This window comes from Phyllobates terribilis, unplaced genomic scaffold, assembly GCF_046119375.1.
Source record: "Phyllobates terribilis strain yellow unplaced genomic scaffold, ASM4611937v1 Scaffold_5__5_contigs__length_657084704, whole genome shotgun sequence".
Classification (NCBI taxonomy): domain Eukaryota; kingdom Metazoa; phylum Chordata; class Amphibia; order Anura; family Dendrobatidae; genus Phyllobates; species Phyllobates terribilis.
The window spans coordinates 414564213-414585714 of NW_027362765.1; the positions used below are offsets into that span (position 1 = coordinate 414564213).

At 46.0% G+C, this 21502-nt stretch overlaps 1 protein-coding gene across 4 annotated transcripts in view; it reads right to left on the minus strand.

The window, feature by feature from the left end:
• The window catches only part of LOC141273393 (alpha-2-macroglobulin-like protein 1), a 185954-nt gene that overhangs the window by 51554 nt on the left and 112898 nt on the right, over nucleotides 1-21502 (minus strand). For all 4 annotated transcript variants that reach the window (XM_073685157.1, XM_073685156.1, XM_073685155.1 and 1 more), the window contains 2 exons: nucleotides 19214-19390; nucleotides 18176-18257 (listed from right to left, as the gene is read on the minus strand). In XM_073685157.1, the coding sequence (XP_073541258.1) occupies nucleotides 18176-18257; nucleotides 19214-19390 (259 nt within the window). The remainder of the gene's footprint in view (nucleotides 1-18175; nucleotides 18258-19213; nucleotides 19391-21502) is intronic.

The window sequence follows — 21502 nt, forward strand, 5'->3', positions numbered from 1 at the left end:
CTCCGGGCTGGCAAGCAGGCAGGTAACGGAGAAGCGCTCCCAGGTGAGCGGGCAAGCTGGTCCATAGACAGACTGACCGGAGTAGTAAGGCAGACCGTCGGACCTCAGGCAAGCAGGCAGGTAGCTGATATGCGCTCCCAGGTGAGCGGGCAGGCTGGTCCTTAGACAGACTGACAGGAGTAGTAAGGCAGACCGTCGGACCTCAGACTGGCAGACAGGTAACAAGTATTCAGGCAGGAATCAGGCAGGTAACTGGCAGGTAACTGGCAACGGGACCTGAGGGCTGAAGCACAGGTGAGACACAGGTGCAAACAACATTGCTCGGGCACCTCCAATTTGGAGGAGGTGCCTTATATATGATGAAGTCCTCCGGCCATTGGCCGGGGACTCCTTAGGACGGCGCGCGCGGCCCCTTTAAGAGGAGGGGAGCGCGCGCGCGCGCGCCCTAAGCACAGGGGCCGGGAAGGAGCGCGCGCTGAGAGCAGAGCGGGAGGAGGACGCCGGGAAGGAGCGCGCGCTGACAGCAGAGCGGGGAGAGGACGCCGGGCACGGAGCAGAGCAGGAGGAGGACGCCGGGACGGAGCGCGCGCTGACAGCAGAGCGGTGAGGGGAGCAGCGTCCCTGCCTAGCAGAGGGCAGGGACGCCAGCGCTACAGTTCTATTAATCCATCTATACAGACCTCCATCAGGTTGCAAACTGAATATATTTTTTTCTGCATCTACCTCTGAAAAAATATTGGGCTTCTAGCTGTGTGTGGGACTTGTTCTATTAATCCATCTATACAGACCTCCATCAGGTTGCAAACTGAATATAATTTTTTTCTGCATCTACCTCTGAAAAAATATTTGGGCTTCTAGCTGTGTGTGGGACTTGTTCTATTAGTCCATCTATACTGACCTCCATAAGGTTGCAAACTGAATATAATTTTTTTCTGCATCTACCTCTGAAAAAATATTTGGCCTTCTAGCTGTGTGTGGGACTTGTTCTATTAGTCCATCTATACTGACCTCCATCAGGTTGCAAATTGAATATAATATTTTTCTGCATCTAGCTCTGAAAAAATGTTTGGCCTTCTAGCAGTGTGTGGGACTTGTTCTATTAGTCCATCTACACTGACCTCCATCAGGTTGCAAACTGAATATAATTTTTTTCTGCATCTACCTCTGAAAAAATATTTGGGCTTCTAGCTGTGTGTGGGACTTGTTCTATTAGTCCATCTATACTGACCTCCATAAGGTTGCAAACTGAATATAATTTTTTTCTGCATCTACCTCTGAAAAAATATTTGGCCTTCTAGCTGTGTGTGGGACTTGTTCTATTAGTCCATCTATACTGACCTCCATCAGGTTGCAAATTGAATATAATATTTTTCTGCATCTAGCTCTGAAAAAATGTTTGGCCTTCTAGCAGTGTGTGGGACTTGTTCTATTAGTCCATCTATACTGACCTCCATCAGGTTGCAAACTGAATATATTTTTTTCTGCATCTACCTCTGAAAAAATATTGGGCTTCTAGCTGTGTGTGGGACTTGTTCTATTAATCCATCTATACAGACCTCCATCAGGTTGCAAACTGAATATAATTTTTTTCTGCATCTACCTCTGAAAAAATATTTGGGCTTCTAGCTGTGTGTGGGACTTGTTCTATTAGTCCATCTATACTGACCTCCATAAGGTTGCAAACTGAATATAATTTTTTTCTGCATCTAGCACTGAAAAAATATTTGGCCTTCTAGCAGTGTGTGGGACTTGTTCTATTAGTCATCTATACTGACCTCCATCAGGTTGCAAATTCAAAATAATTTTTTGTCTGCATCTACCTCTGAAAAAATATTTGGCCTTCTAGCAGTGTGTGGGACTTGTTCTATTAGTCCATCTATACTGACCTCCATCAGGTTGCAAACTGAATATAATTTTTTTCTGCATCTAACTCTGAAAAAATATTTGGCCTTCTAGCAGTGTGTGGGTCTCATTGTATTAGGCCATCTATACCAAGCTCCACCAGCTTTTCAATTAATAATAATTTTTCGCTGCATCTAGCCCTGAAAATAATTTTTCTTCCCAATAGTGGTAGCAATAGAAATATGGGGCGCGCTCCTGGCTTACAAAAATATACGCTTCATAACAAAAAACACCAGCTTAGCGCACTGCATTAATAAGATGGCATCATCGTCTCTCCCAGTGCTAGGCCTACTACCCAGGCTAGCATTCCTGTGCCTAAAACACAATGTATGGGTCCGCGCTAGCCACTATGCTGAGGGGTCTAAAGCTGCTGCTAACGCTTTATAACAATTCAATTGGCAGATTTTCACAGAGCTCTTCCACAATGCCCACCCATCGGGTCAACAGTTGCCCACCTTCCCTATGGGATCTAGTGGCGAATAGTTGATGCCATTAATCAGAGCGTTAGTTGCCCCGTCGACGTGGCAAGCATACGGTAAGGCATGGGAAGAATGGACACGACTAGTAGCAGGCAGACGGGTTGACCAATGTGAACAAGCCAGATCACAAGTCACCATAGAATTTCTCCACCAGCTAATGATGAGGGGCATATCAGGGGCGTCAGCGCAGCGGTGTCTGACCGGAGTAGCATTTCACTTCCAACTACTGAATTGGGGAGATGTGACAAAGATTCATCATCAGACAATCCATAAAAGGGTGGAAAAGGGGTCAGCCAAGTCAGGAGTGTAGACGTCCCGTCCCGTGTCACTAAAACTGATTTCTCACATCATATCCCTAACACCATTAACATGACACTCACAATTTGAAGCAACACTACTGTCTACTGCATTTGTGATCGCCTTCTTCGGGGCGCTATGCATAAGCGAATTAGTCCCTCAATCCAAAATTAGCACCAGTGGAGGCTTATTACACCAGGACGTAGTCATAGGCAATAATGCAATACGTCTACGCATACACAAATCGAAAATGGTTCCAGCGGGCAGGGGCACTTGGGTACTTCTACAACCCACAAACGGTACACTGAGTCGGGTAGCAATAGTAAAACCATATCTAACCATCAGATCACAAAGTAATTTGTTCCTATCACACATTGATGGGACGCCATTATCAAGATACCAGTTCCAAGCTATATTTAATAAATGCATAACATCGGCAGGGAACCACCCCAAAGATTACGGGACACACTCATTCCGCATAGGCGCGGCCACAGAAGCAGCAAGAGCAGGACTGTCAGAAACGGAAGTTCAGAGGATAGAGAGATGGTGATCCACGTGTTTGGCAAGATACATAAGACCGGACTTGTTATCCTAACGTGGTTTGTTTCTTTTACAGGTGACGCTAAGCCAACAGTGTGGGTGATAGGCCACTCGTATATATATTGGGCAGATTAAAGGGCGAAAGTCCGCCCAGGCGGGAGGAAATTAGAGTTTCATAACACATATTTCAACTGGAGAGGTATTAGAGGCCTGCTATGGCCACAGGTACTAATGGAGGTAATCAAGGTAGGGAGAGAGGCAAGATGTCTGGTCATCTTAGTTATACAGGCCGGGGGAAACAACCTAGGTCATCACAAGAGCGCATAACTAATGGCAATAATGAAACTAGACACTGAGCGCTTCAGAGAATTTTTCACAAAACTAGCTATAGTATGGTCAGAGATTGTGCCGATAGCGGTATGGCAAGGTGCACGAGACATCACGGCCATCGAACGGACAAGGCGGGTAATAAATATTCGGATGGCAAAATTTAGAAGAGACAGAGGCGGTGTAGTGGTACGACACCGACAACTGGAGGGAGATAAAGCAGGCCTCATACGGCCCGACGGTGTTCACTTAATGGATATTGGACTGGACATATTCCTGTCAGGACACCAGGACGGAGTGGAACAAGCGTTAAGAGTGATGGGTGGGGGTCAGAGTCCTGCATACGAGTACGCAGGATCCTCCGTGGCCTGGAAATAGAAAGGACATGTTGGAGAGTTACACTTGTTGGCCAAGTTGCCGGAGTGGAGACCCAGGGCATGCTGCAACAAGCTGAATTATTTTAGAAATAAATTGTCTTTCTAATGGAATGAGTATAAAGAGTTAATAAAGCTGTGACCAATCCTCACCCATCCAGTTGTAAGAGTTACATTATTGTATTGTCAAGGAAAGGGGGGCGGTAGGGGGGCTGAGCGTCTGGGTTTGGTTGGGGGTCCCCACAGTCTGCCTAGGCTAGATGCATTTAAAAATTCTTATTAGATACACAGGCGGTGCAGCTTGCTTCGCAGCTGGGCTACTACGCCCAAAGTATTGCCTAGGCTAGATGCAGTTAAAAATTCTACGCTGACTAGCAGACACTGAAGATTTGGAGCAGACCTCTGAGTAAACAGCTCTTCAGACTCAATCATCTGTGTTACCCCAAGCCATAGTGTATGTAGTTTCTTACAGTTAAAAGGGGGGGGGGGAGCGACCCAACCCACCTGGAATTGACGATGCCAACGTCACGTAAGACACAGCAAGGGGACTCCAAAAAGAGTTTCCATTTTTTCCCAAAATTGTGGCACAGACACCACTTAACCCTAGAACGCATACCTGGGGCCTCGCAGTCCCGCCATGTTAATTGTTTTCTATTTTCTGCAAGATTACTTTAATTAGAATTTTGAAACTCTAGGTATTCTTCATGTATATAGTTGTTTGTCATTTGAGTTTGAGTTATTCAATGTTATTTGCACACGGGCCTAAAAGGCCCCAGGTATATGAAAGTGTAGATTTTTATGGTCATGCGTTCTAGGGTTAAGTGGCATCAATTGCCCCACAGTTGCTTAAAACGGTTGGTGAGGTGATATTACCAAATCCTCAAGCTTTTAGCCTCCCAAGGATAACACAGGATTAGAAAAGTCCTTGCGAATCCATGATTTGTTCATCTTTATGAACGTGAGTCTGTCTACATTCTCAGTGGACAGCCGCGTGCGCTTATCTGTCAGCACACCATCAGCAGCGCTGAACACACGTTCAGAGAGAACACTGGCTGCAGGGCATGACAAGATCTCCAAGGCGTGAGTGGCGAGCTCCGGCCATTTTTCCAGATTGGAATACCAAAATGAGCAAGGGTCCAGTGACACAGTCATGGCTTCGATGTTCACTTGGAGATACTCCTGCACCATCCTCTCTAGGCATTGACTATGTGTCAGACTTCTTGTCTCCTGTGGCCTTGCAAAGGATGGTCTAAAAAAGTGGTGAAACGATTTCACAAAATTGCTGTTACCAGCAGATACTGTGTTACTGTTACGGTTTGAGTGATGAAGACTCAACAGTCCCGCGGTTGGCAAGTTAGAACTGTGAGATTCACTTCGTGCACCACTGGTGTTTTGTGGAAAAGCACATGTAAGATTCTGCAACAGTGTCTGCAGATACTCCTGCATGCGTCAATCCCTTTTTATGGCAGGAATTATTTCGGCAAATTTACTTTTGTACCGGGGTTCTAAGAGTGTGGCAACCCAGTAGTCGAGATTACTTCGAATTCTGCAATCTTAGGGTCATGTTGCAGGTAGTGCAGCAAGAAGGCACTCATGTGTCTTGCGCATCCAGGAGGACCAAGTCCTTGTTGTGTTGGTAGCGAGGTAAGAATCATGCTTCTTTCCTCTGCCCTCTCCCCCCAACCTCGCACAACAGAAATGTGATCAAGGTCTCCCTCATCTGATGAGTCTTCCATGCCCATCGCCAGTTCATCCTCCACTTCTTCCTCGGCTCCTGCACCTTCCTCAACAGTTTGGCTGCTACCATGCGCCCTGTTTAATCCCTCTCCCCCACCCTCCCATGCCTGCCTCCTTGGTGCTGCCAACCGTCTGGACCTTGGAGATGTTATCCCTTCCGCATACGACTCCTCCTCTACTTCCTCCACCTCCTCTTGTCCGACCACCTGACTCTGAATTCTGTTTAATGTGTGCTCCAGCATGTAAATCACCGGAATAGTTATGTTGATAATGGCATCGTCGTCAGCACTAAACATCTTCGTCGCCATTTTCGTGCAGAAAGGTGTGTGGCGCCCCTGAGGGTGCAGTCACCACAGAGTTACTGCATCTCACCCAGAGGTGTGGTATCTCACCCTCAGGTAAGGAAGGCGTATGGCTCGGGACCCTAACACCTGCATCCAACACATACCCGCAGTGGGGTTAGGGCGAGATTGCTCCTAAGGGAGAGCACAGTCCCAGGTCCCTAGCTGGTGGGAGGATCCTATGTAGTGGGTGCTTAGGGGAGCAGCTTAGGGGAGCACATGACAGGGAGAGTATAAATAGGAAGCCATCTTAGAAAGAGCAAGCCAGTCAGAGGAGGAAAAGTGACAGGAGCAGAGGTTCGGCATGAGCTCTGCTCCGGAGGCGCGCCTAGCCTGGGAGGCCCAGGACTGAAGGAGAGAAGAGAGGAGTGGGAGCAGGAAGGCTCCAGGAACCGAAGGGACCCTAGGGCTACGGGCCGTGCAGAAGGCCACCTGTACTCCCGCTGCTACCAGGAGGTAGAGGGGTCAGGCCAGATAAGGGGAACCGGTCCCTCAACTAGATAAGAAACAGCAAGGCTCAACTAGAAACCGGAGGCTGCAGCATTTCATGTACTGCAGGCAAAAGTCCACACCAGTCTCACTAAGAAGGTAGCCACATAGGACCCAGGGGACGGAACACAAGTCGCCCGCCAAGGCCCGAGGATACCGGATAGAAGTGTCACTGGGTGTGAGGTGCAGGGAGAAGGCCAGAGAAAGGACACACAGAAGGGGGTCCTGCTAAGTACTCCGGAGCTATCTGGGGGTGGACTGAGCCCCTCACTGAGTACGCACAGCACGACGGGTGAGATAGCTCTGGTACCTGTAATCTGGACTGCAACAACTGTGAGTAAAGATCTTGGGACTGCATCACACGGACTCTGTGTTCATTACTGACTCCCTGCACTACAACCACCATCATCCACCCACACTGCCCTGAAGCTACACTCTTCCTGTGGTGAGTAATAATACCATTGCAGCAAAACCACCAGCTTCAGAGGACTGTTCCGCAGTGGCGGCCCCTTTGGCCGCACTCCACAGGTGGCATAGTCGGACATTATAAAATCCATATATACAAATTACCGTTGGATTGACCGCCCTGGGTCACGGACCGGGTCACCGCCACAGTGACTACAACCCCCAGCGTCTACCGGCCCGGCTCCGGGTACCCCACGGCCCAGGGGGCGCTTCAACTTCATAGGTCCCTGATCTGAGACCACTCCTGCTGTGTGATTTGCCCCACCTCTGGATCTCGTTGGCCCAGGCTATACGTCAGAAACTATTGCACCAGGGCTTGTTGGTGCTGCCACAGTCGCTGCAACATGTGCAGAGTTGAATTCCACCGTGTCGGCACATCGCATTTCAGCCGGTGAACTGGCAGGCCCAATGACTTCTGTAGAGATGTAAGTCGTTGAGCTGCGGGATGCGAACGGCGGAAGTGAGCACACAGCGACCGTGCCCTCTGCAGAAGGCCATCTAGTCCGGGATAGTGGGCTAAAAATTTATGGACAACCAGGTTCAACACGTGAGCCATACAAGGCACGTGTGTAACATTGCCCCGGCGAAGGGCTGCACCCAGGTTTGCAGCATTGTCGCACACGGCCTTCCCTGGTTGCAGGTCCAGTGGAGACAACCATTCATGAAACTGGGTCTCCAGAGCTGACCACAAGTCCTCAGCTGTGTGACTCACATTTCCCAGACATTTCAAAGTAAACACTGATGCCGTTGAGCCCTGCTGCCAGCATAGTAAGGAGGTGCGCAGTTAGAAAGCAGGTGGCATTACCAGACAGGCTTTGGGTGCAGGTGGAGGACCGAGAGGAGGTTGAGGAGGCAGAAGCAGTGGAGGAACTTCTAGATAAAGAGGATTGACGTACAACTCGCGGGGACGGCAAGACTTGGACAGCAGCCCCTTGTCCTGCTGTCACCATAGTTACCCAGTGCCCTGTCAGCGACATGTAACGCCCCTGTCCATGCCTACTCGTCCAAGTGTCTGTGGTGAAATGCACCCTGTCACACACAGAGTTTCTCAAAGAAGCGGTGATGTTGTGTGCGACATGCTGGTGGAGCGCAGGCACACCTTTCTTTGAGAAGTAGTGCCGACTGGGCATCTGGTACTGGGGCACTGTGACGGACATAAGGTCTCAAAAATCCTCTGTGTCCTCCAGGCGGAAAGGCAGCATTTCTGTAGCCAACAGCTTGCAGATGGTGAAATTCAACCTCTTAGCTTTCTCATGGCTAGGAGGAAATGTTCTTTTACTTGTCCACATCTGAGGGACTGAGGGCTGGCTGTTGTGCTTTGACGGGGTTGAGTAGGGTGTCCCTGGCAAACTGCCGGTCTGTGAGGAAGATGCAGGCGGACATGTTAGGTTGACTTGATCCAAAGGTGGTGCTCTCGATGTCAGAGAGCTCTCAACACCAGCAGGTGTTTCCACTTCCCAATGAACTGACGACCTGCCAATCACACTGGCTGTTGCAGGTAAAGAGGTGGCAGGTCTGCGTCCAAAAACATGTGTGACTGCTGTCCCCCCAGTCACAGAGGATGAAGAGGCCGCGGATGCACAAGATGGGGCAGACGGTGGTTGGCCCAGCCTGCTAGGCCGCATTGTAGCACAGTGAGCTTCCCACTGCAACTTATGCTTCATATCCATGTGACGGTACATGCATGAAGTACTCAAACTATGGATTTTTTGGCCTCTACTTAGCTTTTGGTGACAAATATTACAGATAACACGAGTTGGGTCATCCTTATCGATCTGAATAAATGCCCAGGCTATGCAAGGCTTAGAGCCCATGCGACCTGAAGAGCCACTACGACTTGTGGTCAGAGGCGGAGTTGTGGTTGAGGATGCAGTTGTTGACGTGCTTCCAGTACTCCGTCTCTGTCCAGGAAGGCGCAACCTAACCTCGTCGTCAATAGCATCTGTGACGCCCCGCTGCGCTTGGTATCACAGATCCTAGAAGAGTGTATTGATGGAATCCTCCACAAGAGGCCCCCATAAACATTCACACATCTCCACCTTCCACCTCAGACCAGCAGAGGGAGCCCGTTAGGGATATAAATAGGGAAGGTGGAGCTAGGCAGTTCAGTTTCTCTGAAGAGTTCCTGCAGTAGAGAAGCCTAAGAGAGGTCAGTCTGCAGTGGAGCTCAGTCTAGTCTAGAGAACTCAGTTAATAGTTCAGCAGTGGAGCACGAGGCTCCTGCTAGCTAGATTCAGGGAGCCCAGATAGAGCTTAAGGTGTGCCGGCGTCATAAGATCGGTGAAGCGCGGCAAGCTGCCGTTAGTGTGTATAGCCTATTAAGGGCCCGAGCAGGCCGAAGGCGAGTGGCGAGTTAGTACATAAGGGGCAGAGGAGCTTAACCAGCTCACCCGGAAGCATTTACCGGACACCGGATCCGAGCTTACCGGGATCTCTATGACCCAGTAAGGCATAACCGGAATCCCTGGAGAACTACAAGTCCCAGGATCGCTAAGGTGCTGATACGTAACAGAGCCAGGAGACGCTTAGGCCCCGCATACTGGGAGCGTGAACTTCAAGAGAAGGCCCTACCACAAGGTCAGCCAGCGCAGGACAGAGACAAAGTTAGGCCTAGCTCCAGGCAGGTCAGAAACTTACTGCGCAGAGGCAAGAAACAGGAGGCCCTACACCCGCTCATTGGGGAGGATCCTGATATGCACCCTTCACCCTACAGTGCTCCAGGATGTGCCTGAATTTCCTCCAGTAAAAGGTACTGAAGTGACTACCGTGTCCGTTTCCGTTCTTGCTCTGACCCAGCTGGGTCTCGCCTGTCCTGCATTCCCCCTGCATACGCTGCCCTGAGACCTAGCTCCACCTGTGGGGAGCTATACCATCGAGCTGCCTTATCACGGGCCTCAGTGGACTGCTGCAGCGCTGGTGCTTCTCACCAGATACCACAGGTGGTGTCACAAACTCTTATAAAATTAACAATTATCCACCCTTTTAAAGAGTGACCCCAGGGTACGGGCCAGGGAGCCGACCACCGCGACATCCCAAAGGCCAGGCAAAGGCCCGGGTGACCTCATCGACTGGCTGACTGTGGGTTGACAGTAAGTGGGATCTCCAACCTTGTCATCATCACCCTGTGTGTTATCACACCCGTCGTCCTCAAAGCCAACCTCTTCCTGCCCTGACCGAAAAGTCAAGTTGTCGCTCCAATCAGGTATTTGAGTCTCATCATCGTCTTCATCATTGTCTCCACCAACAGGAGTTACAGTTTGGGAACGAGGGTCTACATTATGCTCAGAACCTTCTTCATCTGGTCCTGGACTTATAAAGATTCTGGGCATCAGTGCAGATCATTTCCTCGTCTGGATTAACAGAAGCCCTGGAGCAGACCTCCGTTTCCCAGGCTATAGTATGAGTAAACAGCTGTGCAGACTCAACCATCTGTGTTACCCCATACTCAGACGGGCAGCTGGAGACTTGGGAGCTGTGAGGAAGCAAGTGCGATTGGGGTGACACCTCTGAGGACTGGAGTATTTGTGATGTTGTAGTTGAGGTGGAGGAGAGCCCACTTGAAGGAGCACTTGATATCCGCTGAAGCACCTGCTGTTTTTGTGCCTCATCTGGAATTTGTAGCGATGGGCGTGTCCGTAACAAAGGGATCGTATCACATTGTCCACGAAAAGAAGTCGACATGTTAGTTTGGCTGGAAGATGGTCTTTCTTCTGCAGATGTTACTCCCACCCCACCGCGGGGGGCTTGACCCACCAGCGGACAGGCACCAGTATTAGGACAGGGGGGCTGGCCGTCAGGGTCCACCGCGGCTCTGGCACAAACCCGGCGACACGGAGGTGGCACGGGCAGGAACGGACTGGCCGTGTCGGCTTCTCACTTTTTGGATTTTAGAAGGGCATGACATGCCTATATCTGTGTCTCCCCCTCCTTTTACTCCTCCACCTCTTTTATTTTCGCATGACTATATGTACTTGTCACTTTTCCATGTGTTAGTTATGTCTTCTGAGCAGTTTGTCAGCTTTTGGACACCTTTGAAGGTGTTTTCTATGTGTTTCTATGTGTTTTTGTTTGCCTGCCATTGGTTTTAACGGTGTTCGAAGGTGTTCGACGAACAGTTCGACGAACAGTTCGGCGAACACACGGGTGTTCGACGAACCAAACCGAACTCGAACACTACGGGGGTGGCTCAACACTAGTGCTGAGGTGTGGTCATGATGATGATAGAGGCCACCATCTGCTTAGTTTTCTTTTACTTGGAATGGAAGCGCAAGTATGCAGCCAGCCACCCAACCACTAGCCGCAATAATAAACTGCTACATTTCTGGACAGCTGCTTGCACTTGAAATGTTGCATTTTAGGCTTGTGGAGGCGGAAGATTTTCACAACCTCATGGCGGCAGCGGCCAGGTCTCCATACTTGGTCCGAAGCCGCCACTATTTCTCCCGGTGTCATCCCCGCCTTCCACTAGCACGGGTCCCAAAACATTACTAGTGGTACTGGTGGGAATCTGCTTGCCTCCTGCCAGCCTGGAATATTTTCAGTGAACTATGGTACGGCGCCATGGTATTAGCACTGGCCCCAGTACCAGTAGCGAAGCCATCCCCAATTTCCTTCTCAGGAATTTTATTTGGTAGACTAAGAGGCTGCCCAAGTACATTAGTTTCTCACAAAAGAGCTGAAGATAGAAAGTGTCAGTAGGTGCAAGTTTCTTCAGCCTGTTAGATATCAGAGGGTGAACGGCAGCACAGTGGCTCAGTGGTTAGCACTGAAGCCTTGCAGTGCTGGGATCATGGTTTCAAATACCAGCAAGGACAACATCTGCAAGGATTTTGTATGTTCTCGACGTGAAGGAGTTTCCCCCCTCAGTAAAAAAGCAGCCATAGTGTCCAGGAACCTTCCCACACACTTTTCTTAGCCAGGGCTGCTTTTCAGCAGAGTTGGACGGTCCCACCAGAGAATCCTCGGGTGGGCCCTGGCTTCTCTATCAGGAGAGTTCATGATAGCGCAAACTTGGCAGCTGGTATGGGGCTCTTGAGCGGGGGAGAAAGGTGGGCCCTCAGAATCAAATCCTCTGGTGGGCCCAATGTTTTTCAGTCTGACACTGCTTCTCGGTGGGAGTTGTATTTCACTACAGCCATATTCTTTAGCTCAGTGAAAGTACTGGTATAGAGGGAAACTGTATCTACTCTGGCTGTCATTTCTCCGTCAACCAGGTTCTGCCCATTGTCACATACGACCATGCCTGGCTGTATGTTCAGCGGTGAGAGACACAGCTCAGGCTGCTGTGTTACAGCTTTCAACAACTCTGCTGCGGTGGGCTGTTTGTCACATAAGCATTAAGCATGTTATCTTCAGCACAGCCTGTTGCCGCTTGGCCAAGGCAGTGCTGCAGTGCTTTCAACTTGTGACTGATGTGGTCATTTCAGAGATGTAGGCCGAACTGGAGGAGGAGATGCAGGAGCTGAACAGTGTGATTACATTGAGGTTATATTGGGTCTGGTTTTTGATACTAAAGAAAGATCCTACTGTGTTTTTATCTATTTATTTATTTATTTTTTTATGTTTCTTCAAATGTGTATTGGAGTGCGTCCTAATTTTTGGCAGCCCTTGAAATTGTTGCATATGCAATAACAGTATAGGAGACACACTCCTTAATAATGGGAAGGACTATTCAAATAGATTCTATATTCCAGAATATTAACTGTCTTATCTGAAATTCTTTTACGGGTGAGATATCGCAGTATGGATAGCGTATTACACTGATCCAGACAGGTATTATTGCCTTATACTGCGTGCTGCTGCTGCCCAAAAAAAGTAAAATCTATTCTATTCCCTATCGATAACACTGTTAGATGCATTTACAATAGGAACAGGTGCTGCTGCTAGGTGGTATCATCACCAGCTACAGATGAGTGTTCATTCTGGTCCCATAAATGTCTTCCACAGTCCATAACTTTATTTTTTTTATTTATTTGGCCTTATATACAAGTCATTACCCTGGAAAGAATATTTCTTCAACTTTTTTCCATTTTAGTTTGTTTTTTGTATGTTCACATGAATCTTCTTACTCGCATATCACAAGGGTTTTTTGGTGTTTTTTAAAAAGAATCAGAATAAAAAAAAAAATATTATTTTAGAGGTTTCTTCATGTTTACACATATTCTAGTTACCTCTATCTCAATAGAGTTTTGGTATGTTTAAACTTATTCTAGAGGATGGCAAGCTTCCTCTCAGGTCCAATAAATACAGAGACGTGGGTGGAGGAGGCAACTGCAGGTCGTCGGGGGTTGTGTATAAAGCGACATGTACTTGCCCAAAGGACTATGTGGGTAAAACTACTAGGGAGATACGAGTGCGGGTGGGTGAGCATTTAGGAGACATTAGGAACAAGCGTGACACCCCCATTGCACGTCATATCAATGAGCTACATGGCGGACGAATTAAAGAAATATCATTTAATATGATTGAACGCATAAGACCAAAAACAAGGGGGTGATCTGAATAAGATAATCCTCAGAAAAGAAACTGAATGGATTTTCAGATAAAAACATGTGGCCCCTAAGGGGCTAAATGAGCAGCTTTCCTATACATGCTTCCTGTAGAAGCCCCACCGCGCGTTTCTCTCTATGCCCGTATGTATTGCCTGGCCTGGTACTTGTTTGGTCTACCTCCACCCATGTCCTGTCATATGAGGATATATTGCTGAGAGGATGTCTTCTCTATACCTCCAAGTTGGAGGTTCCCCATTGGGGGAAGACTATCTATATATTAAATCTACATATATCAACTTTAATCTCCTTGAGTGGATCTAAAAAATCTACTATCCCCTCCCTTCCTTTTTACTTTTATGATCTCCACAGGGACTAGAACTTCCCTGGGCCGTAGTGGGCTTGATATGTATGTATGTATATATATAATTATACTTGATAAAGATACTATTTTCCTATAATTGGATCATGAGGAGCTACTTCTTATCATAACTGTTAAGCGTGGAATGAATACAGGTGGGGAAGTCTTTTCCATCGCTGCAATGTTGAACGCAGATACCCTAGGGTGATGTGTGCGCAGTAATCTGTTTTATCTCCTGCGCCTCACCCTGGAACGCAAGCATTGAGGTGTTCCCGGAAGTGACGGTGGGACGCAGGAGTGAGCTCAGCTGATCCCCTTTTTGCGGGTCATCGTTGAATGCAAACGTCATTTCCGGTATAGAAAGCGATGCGTGCTGCTCGTTGACAACGCAACCTCTAGCGTCCTGGGAACTGGGCATGCGCAGTCTCAATTTGCAGACAGGAGACAACATAAGGTGGGGAGGACGGTATCAGAAGTAGGTGTACGAGATTCATGGGGCTATGATTGAGCACGATATTTAAATACAGCCGTGGCATATACCAGCATAGCCTGCCACATCCTCCATTGAGCTACATCTTTACTCATGACTTTCTGGAGTCCTGTACATTTGGCCTCCTAATGAACCTTCAGGAAGGGGAAACGCGTTGGAGTGATTTCCAGAATATGAGATAAGTCTGCCATCATGCTGCATTCTCTTTATTTATCTATTAGCACAGAATGAAAAATGTATAAGAGTAGGCAGTCACTCATTACCTGTTTATAACTCACATTATCAGGGTCTAGCAGGGAAAGTGAGGGACAGCCGCCGTTGAATGGGGGCGCCAGACCCGTATACTAGGGTGCCAACCTCCATGACAGGCAGTATCAGTTGAGACTTTTTAAGATAGGGCAGTTTTAAGTCTATATTTTATATGAATGTTTATCATGTTTAAGACTTTACTGGCCCATGTGTGGTTATCTATTTCTATTTTTTGACTCAATGTTAAATAGTCCCTAAGGGATATTGGACGGATCTTGATATAATCAAGATATAATCATGAATCTTCTTACTCGCATATCACAAGGGTTTTTTGGTGTTTTTTTTAAAAGAATCAGAATGAAAAAAAATATTATTTTAGAGGTTTTTTCATGTTTACACATATCTCTGTACTTGGCCACATTCGTGTTTCCTTCAATTGCAAACTGTCGTCCTGTCCCTGCAGCTGAAAAACACCCACATAGCATGATGCTGTCACCACCATGTTTCACTTTTGGGATTGTATTGGGAAGGTGATGAGCACTGCCTGTTTTTCTCCACACATACCGCTTAGAATTATCACCAAAAAGTTCTATCTTTGTCTCATCAGACCAAAGAATCTTATTTCTCATAGTCTGGGAGTCCTTCATGTGATTTTGAGCAAACTCTATGCGGGCTTTCATATGTTTTGCACTGAGGAGAGGCTTCCGTCGGGCCACTCTGCTATAAAGGCCCAACTGGTGGAGGGCTGCAGTGATAATTGACTTTGTGGAACTTTCTACCATCTCCCTACTGCATCTCTGGAGCTCAGCCACAGTGATCTTGGGATTCTAGGATGACTTCTGGTGGTTCCAAACTTCTTCCCTTTAAGGATTATGGAGGCCACTGTGCTCTTAGGAACCTTGAGTAATGCAGAAATTCTTTTGTAACCTTGGCCAGATCTGTGCCTTGCTACAATTCTGTCTCTGAGCTCCTTGGGCAGTTCCTTTGAGCTTATGATTCTCATTTGGTCTGACATGCACTGTGAGCTGTGAGGTCTTATATGGACAGGTGTGTGCCTTTCCAAATCAAGTCCTATCAGTTTAATTAAACACAGCTGAAATCCAATGAAGGAGTAGAACCATCTCAAGAAGGATCACAAGGAAATGGACAGCATGTGACTTAAATATGAGTGTCTGAGCAAAGGGTCTGAATACTTATGACCATGTGATATTTCAGTTTTTCTTTTTTAATAAATTTGCAAAAATGTCTACATTTCTGTTTTTTTTCAGTCAAGATGGGGTGCAGAGTGTACTTTAATGAGAAAAAAATGAACTTTTTAGAATTTACCAAATGGCTGCAATGAAACAAAGTGAAAAATTTAAAGGGGTCTGAATATTTTCTGTACCCACTGTATATGTGATACGTCTGACAGAGAACCACGGTTTTAAATAGCATTCCTGTAATTTACTAATATTATTCTACACGGAGACCTAGTGTGAATTTCTTGACCGACACAGTGCAACAGAATGGAAATTGAAGAAATGTCTGATTTTGGAACAGCCGTATAGCTGATATGTCAGACAGAGAACCACGGTTTTAAATAGCAGGTCTGTAATTTACTAATACTATTCTTCACAGACACCTAGTGTGAATAGCTTAACCGACACACTGCAACAGAATGGAAAAGGAGGCCAATATTTTCCACGTTCAGTTAAAATTTCTAGATTTTTATCGCTGAAATATGGAACTAACCTGGCTTTATTCAACAGTGAGAACAAGCAAATGGAGCAGAATAAATGGGACTGCATGTCTCGCTCCATCCACCAACGTCACGTTGCACCACAGTTGGCGGATGCTTTAGTCCAGGTCTGGGAGGAGATCCCATAGGAGACCATCCGCAACCTCATCAGGAGCATGCCCAGGCATTGTATGGAGGTCATACAGGCACGTGGAGGCCACACACAATACTGAGCATCATTTTGACTTGTTTTAAGGACATTACATCAAAGTTGGATCAGCCTGTAGTGTGTTTTCCCACTTTAATTTTGGGGGTGACTCTAAATCCAGGCCTCCATTGGTTAATAAATTTGATTTCCATTGATGATTTTTGTGTGATTTTGTTGTCAGCATATACAACTTTGTACAGAACAAAGTATTCAATGAGAATATTTCATTCATTCAGATCTAGGATGTGTTATCTGAGTGTTCCCTTTATTTTTTTGAGCAATGTATATTAGACTCAGTCTTATATGAACTAATTATTATCTCTAAGTGATCATCTGTGAGTTTGTTGTTGAATTCCTTTCTAGTTAGCTGATATCTTCACTCAATCGTTAAAATGCAATAATTAGAAGTTACAGTCAGATTATTTGACTTTCTCATAACAGCTGCATTTCATCTTTTGTTGATTATATTTTCCTGTACTAGAATCATTATTATGACACGCCTTTATTTTTACCTATATAACTGCCATGGAATGAAATGAAGGTAGACATTATGATTAAGCAAATGATTTGTTGGTTTTCATTTTATCTTCTTGCTAGCATGATCCATAAATAATTGATTAACTTACGAATTCAGGTGTGGATGATTTCTAATTGGTAAGGAAGAAAATTCCACCGACACCCTCTTGTGCTGTATCAGGCACTGCAGTCTGCCACATTCCCTACCTACCTGCCTAACTCCTGCTATCACCACTGAATATATGCAGCTGGATTAGTCCTCAGAAGGACTGTTAGTTCAGTTGGATACATATATATATATATATATATATATATATATACACACATATATATATATATATATATATATATATGGTGTGGAATACCTATACTAACTATAAACAAGCAAATCTCTCCCTGATGCAGCAGCACCTCTCCCTACTCTGCCTGATTCCAGGTAGACTGTGACGAGCATGGCGGCGCCCGGTCTTATATACACCATGTGCGGCCAGCCAATCACTGTAATGCCCACAACCAACATGGCTACAGCATTACAGTGCATCTCAGGCAATGCCTACATGTTCATTGGCTCTCTAAAGAGTGCCAAACATGCATGGAGGGGACCCGAGTTCCCGCCCGAGCAACGCGGAAATACTCGCCGAGCGTCGAGCTTGTCGAGCACAGTGTGTACCGAGCAGTGGCGAGCACGTTCGCTCATCACTAGTCTCATACTGTTCCCATATACCCATACCAAATGCTGACTAAATGATATTGCTACAAAGATAAACAACAAGGCAATACAATAGTGCAACCACTGTAATACAAGTACAATGTTATCATAACAGTTCCATGCAGATAGCAGCTGCATACATAAAGCAATCTATAATTAGTGCTATACGATGTAGAAATAAAACCAAAATAACACAAAAGTTGCATGCCCCTAACAAAGGCTTTAACCCACTGAGATTTCACAGGTCATATACCTGGAGCAAGCGGCCACGAGAGGTGGTGAGTTCTCCTTCAATGGAAGTCTTCAAACAGAGGCTGGACAGACATCTGTCTGAGATGGTTTTGTGAATCCTGCATTGAGCAGGGGGTTGGACATGATGACCCTGGAGATCTCTTCCAACTCTAACATTCAATGATTCTATGGCCTCTAAAACTTGCCAGTTATCCATTTAGTTTTACTAATTTCCAACTATTCCAGAATACTCACCACGTATTTCCTTCGGGGTCAACTTTACCATATGCACTGAAAGATCCGTCATCACGTTTATACGACAGTTGCCTCTGGTACCCTGGAAAACAAAAATCATACTCCAGGAAATCGCAAACAAAATATTTTTCTTTCTTAAATTTGTGATCACAACGTGAACTTGTCCTACCCTAGTAGGCTTAACACTAGTCTAGGACATTTCTACATTCTCTATTTAGCATTCTACAAAATACTGATATAACCTTAGTACAAGCACACATCTCCTAACCCAGATCTCCAACCTGTGGATTGAGAGCCACATGTGGCTCACTGGCCCTTTATGTGGGGCTTGAGGCTGTCTGCCAGCTTGGTACATTAACACTAGATCTAGCACACATCTATGAAAAGCAGGTCTCCAGATGGTGACTTTTGTGAATAGCCCAGCACAGAAGAGCAGATCTGGAGGTGCATATTGGGTTGGAGAGATAAATTAAATAAGTGCTAAGCTGGAAATAGGGTTATACTGCCAGATAGAGATGTTTGAAGCTGGATATGATAGTGTGGTGGTATACTAGATGCAGGAATACCGAAAGGGGATACAGTGGGAACCCTTGGATGCAAGGGTGCTTTTTGTGGGGAAACTTACTGTAGGCTGTCATTATACTGCTAATGGGGCCTCTGGGTATCACTACTGTGGGGGAGTTTGGAGCAGTATGTCATTACTCGAGGGGATTCTGGATGTGGTTCGCGATCCTCTCTGAGCTTAATGTGGCTCTCAAGGTAAGAAAGGTTGTAAACCACTGCCCAACCTATACCCAAGACTAGGAATCATTTCTGTAACTGCTTGTGGCTTCATGGGTTGAACATCCCTACCCTTTTCTCGTCTACACATTGTCTTTGACTATTTTGATGAGATCTTTGCCAGTAAGTGATGTCATTTAATTCAAATCTAAAAGACAGAACAGAAATTGGAGGAGAATGAAGAATTATCTTCAGTTGTGTAACACAAGAACACAAGTCACCTACAGATGATGAACTATGAAATCCTTCATGTCTCACCATTCTTCATGAAGTTGATAGCTTTACTCTTAATTTCACTTCTTAGCTGATTAGTCTTCTCCAGATATTGCAGTACAAAAATATTTGGGGCAAAACGGACCATGTTTTGTTCACCACAGCCAGAAGGCATTGTCAGAAGATGGTCTAGGTGCTCGAGAGTTGTACCCATCATATCTCCTATAGATAAAAAAAGAATCAACAGTGACCAAAATATATAAAAAATTAACAGAAAATGTGAATTATGGAATCATTAAAAAAGTAAATTAGAAAATCTATAATTCAGTTTTAGGGCTGAAAGAAGACAAACTTTTAAAAGAAAGGTATATAACAACAATCAGGACTGCTTTTAGAAGTTAAGTTGTTATTTTTAATGAATGTGAAATTGTAAAAAATATCTATAAAACAAGCTAGAAAAATAAAAATTTGTAGAAGTTGATAATGATCATTTTTTATCAATTTTATAGCTAACTAAATATGTAGATTTAAATAAAATAATTAAAATATGTTGAATCAAAGCTGAACTCAGAATGCAAATGTGAACTTATGGATTAATACATGTTGTTTAAATACAACAGTATGTTAGTATTAGTATTATTTATTATTATAGCGCCATCTATTCCATGGCGTTTTACATGTGAAAAAGGGGTACACATACAAAAACAATTACAGTAATCTTGAACAAAATATGACGGCTACTGGTATAGGAGGAGAGAGGACCCTGCCCGCGAGGGCTCACAGTCTACAAGGGATGGGTGAGAATACAGTAGGTGAAGGTAGAGATGGTCGTGCAGCTGTATGGTGGAGCGAGGGTTACTGCAGGTTGTACACTTGTCGGAAGAGGTGGGTCTTCAGGTTCCTTTTGAAAGTTTCCACGGTAGGCGAGAGTCTGATGTGTTGGGGTAGAGAGTTCCAGAGTAGGGGGGATGCACAAGAGAAATCTTGTATGCGATTGTGGGAAGAGGAGATAAGGGGGGAGAAGAGAAGGAGATCTTGTGAGGATCGAAGGTTACGTGCAGGTACGTACGGGGAGGTTAGGGTTCTGAACTGGGGTCTCTGGGCAATGGGGAGCCAGTGAAGAGATTGACAGAGAGGAGAGGCCGGGGAATAGCGAGGGGACAGGTGGATTAGTCGGGCAGCAGAGTTTAGGATAGATTGTAGGGGTGCGAGAGTGTTGGAAGGGAGGCCACAGAGCAGGAGGTTGCAGTAGTCGAGGCGGGAGATGATGAGGGCGTGCACTAGTGTTTTTGCAGATTCGTGGTTGAGGAATGTGCGGATCCGGGAGATATTTTTGACTTGCAGTCAACAGGAAGTGAAAATTGTAGCTTCCGACTTTGTGGGAACAGTTTGGGAAGGTCTTTCCTGTTCCCCATCACTGTGCCCAGCTCACTAGGTCCATACAGACATTAAGCGGGAGTTTGGTGGAAGAACATGACCAGCCGCACAGAACTGGACCTCAGCCCCATCCAACACCTTTAGGATGAACTAGACTGGAGATTGTGAGCCCGACCTCTCCCCAACATCAGTGTCTGACCTCACAAATACTTTTCAGGATGAAGAGGCAAAAAATTCCTACAGACTCAATCCACAAATTTTTCCCAGAAGAGCAGAAGCTTTTGTAAAGGGGAGGTGATAAAAGCTCCTGTAGTGTAACGTGAGATTTCTATCTCCTTTCCCCAAGTTTGGGGCCGGGTCGTTCTTGAACACAGTGCAATCTGCTGGATTGGTAATTGGGAACTTGACACTAGGAGCTGAGACGTCTTCTCTGATTAGTCGTTCTCTTTCTTTTCGTCTCCATCTTGTCCAGACCCCTTGAGGACTTTTCTCATCCACAGCTCATCTCTGCAGAACTCCATCTTGTCCGGTCTTCTGAAAGCACATCCCAACATGATGCCCTTGGCTTGTCTCCAGTCCCGCCCATCTGATGTTGCCTCTGATTTTACTTAGAACTGCATATAAAACTGCCATAATCTATAATCTTTCACAAAAGAAACAGTTAAAGGGGCTGTCCCCTTACAGAAAACATTTGGGCATAAACTTCACTAGTTATAAAAAAATCAGACTGAATATTATTCAACCTCCCCGGGAAAAATGTTGACTTACTGTCACTGCCCCGGTCTCTGTTGTTTGGTTGCCCACTAAGGACAACATCTGCAAAGAGTCTGCAACATCTGCAAAGAATCTAGGTTTCCTCTGAGTTCTTCAGTTTCCTCCAACCCTCCAAATACATACTGATAGGGAATTTAGATTGTGAGCCCCAATGGGAACAGTGCTGATGATGCATGTAAAGCG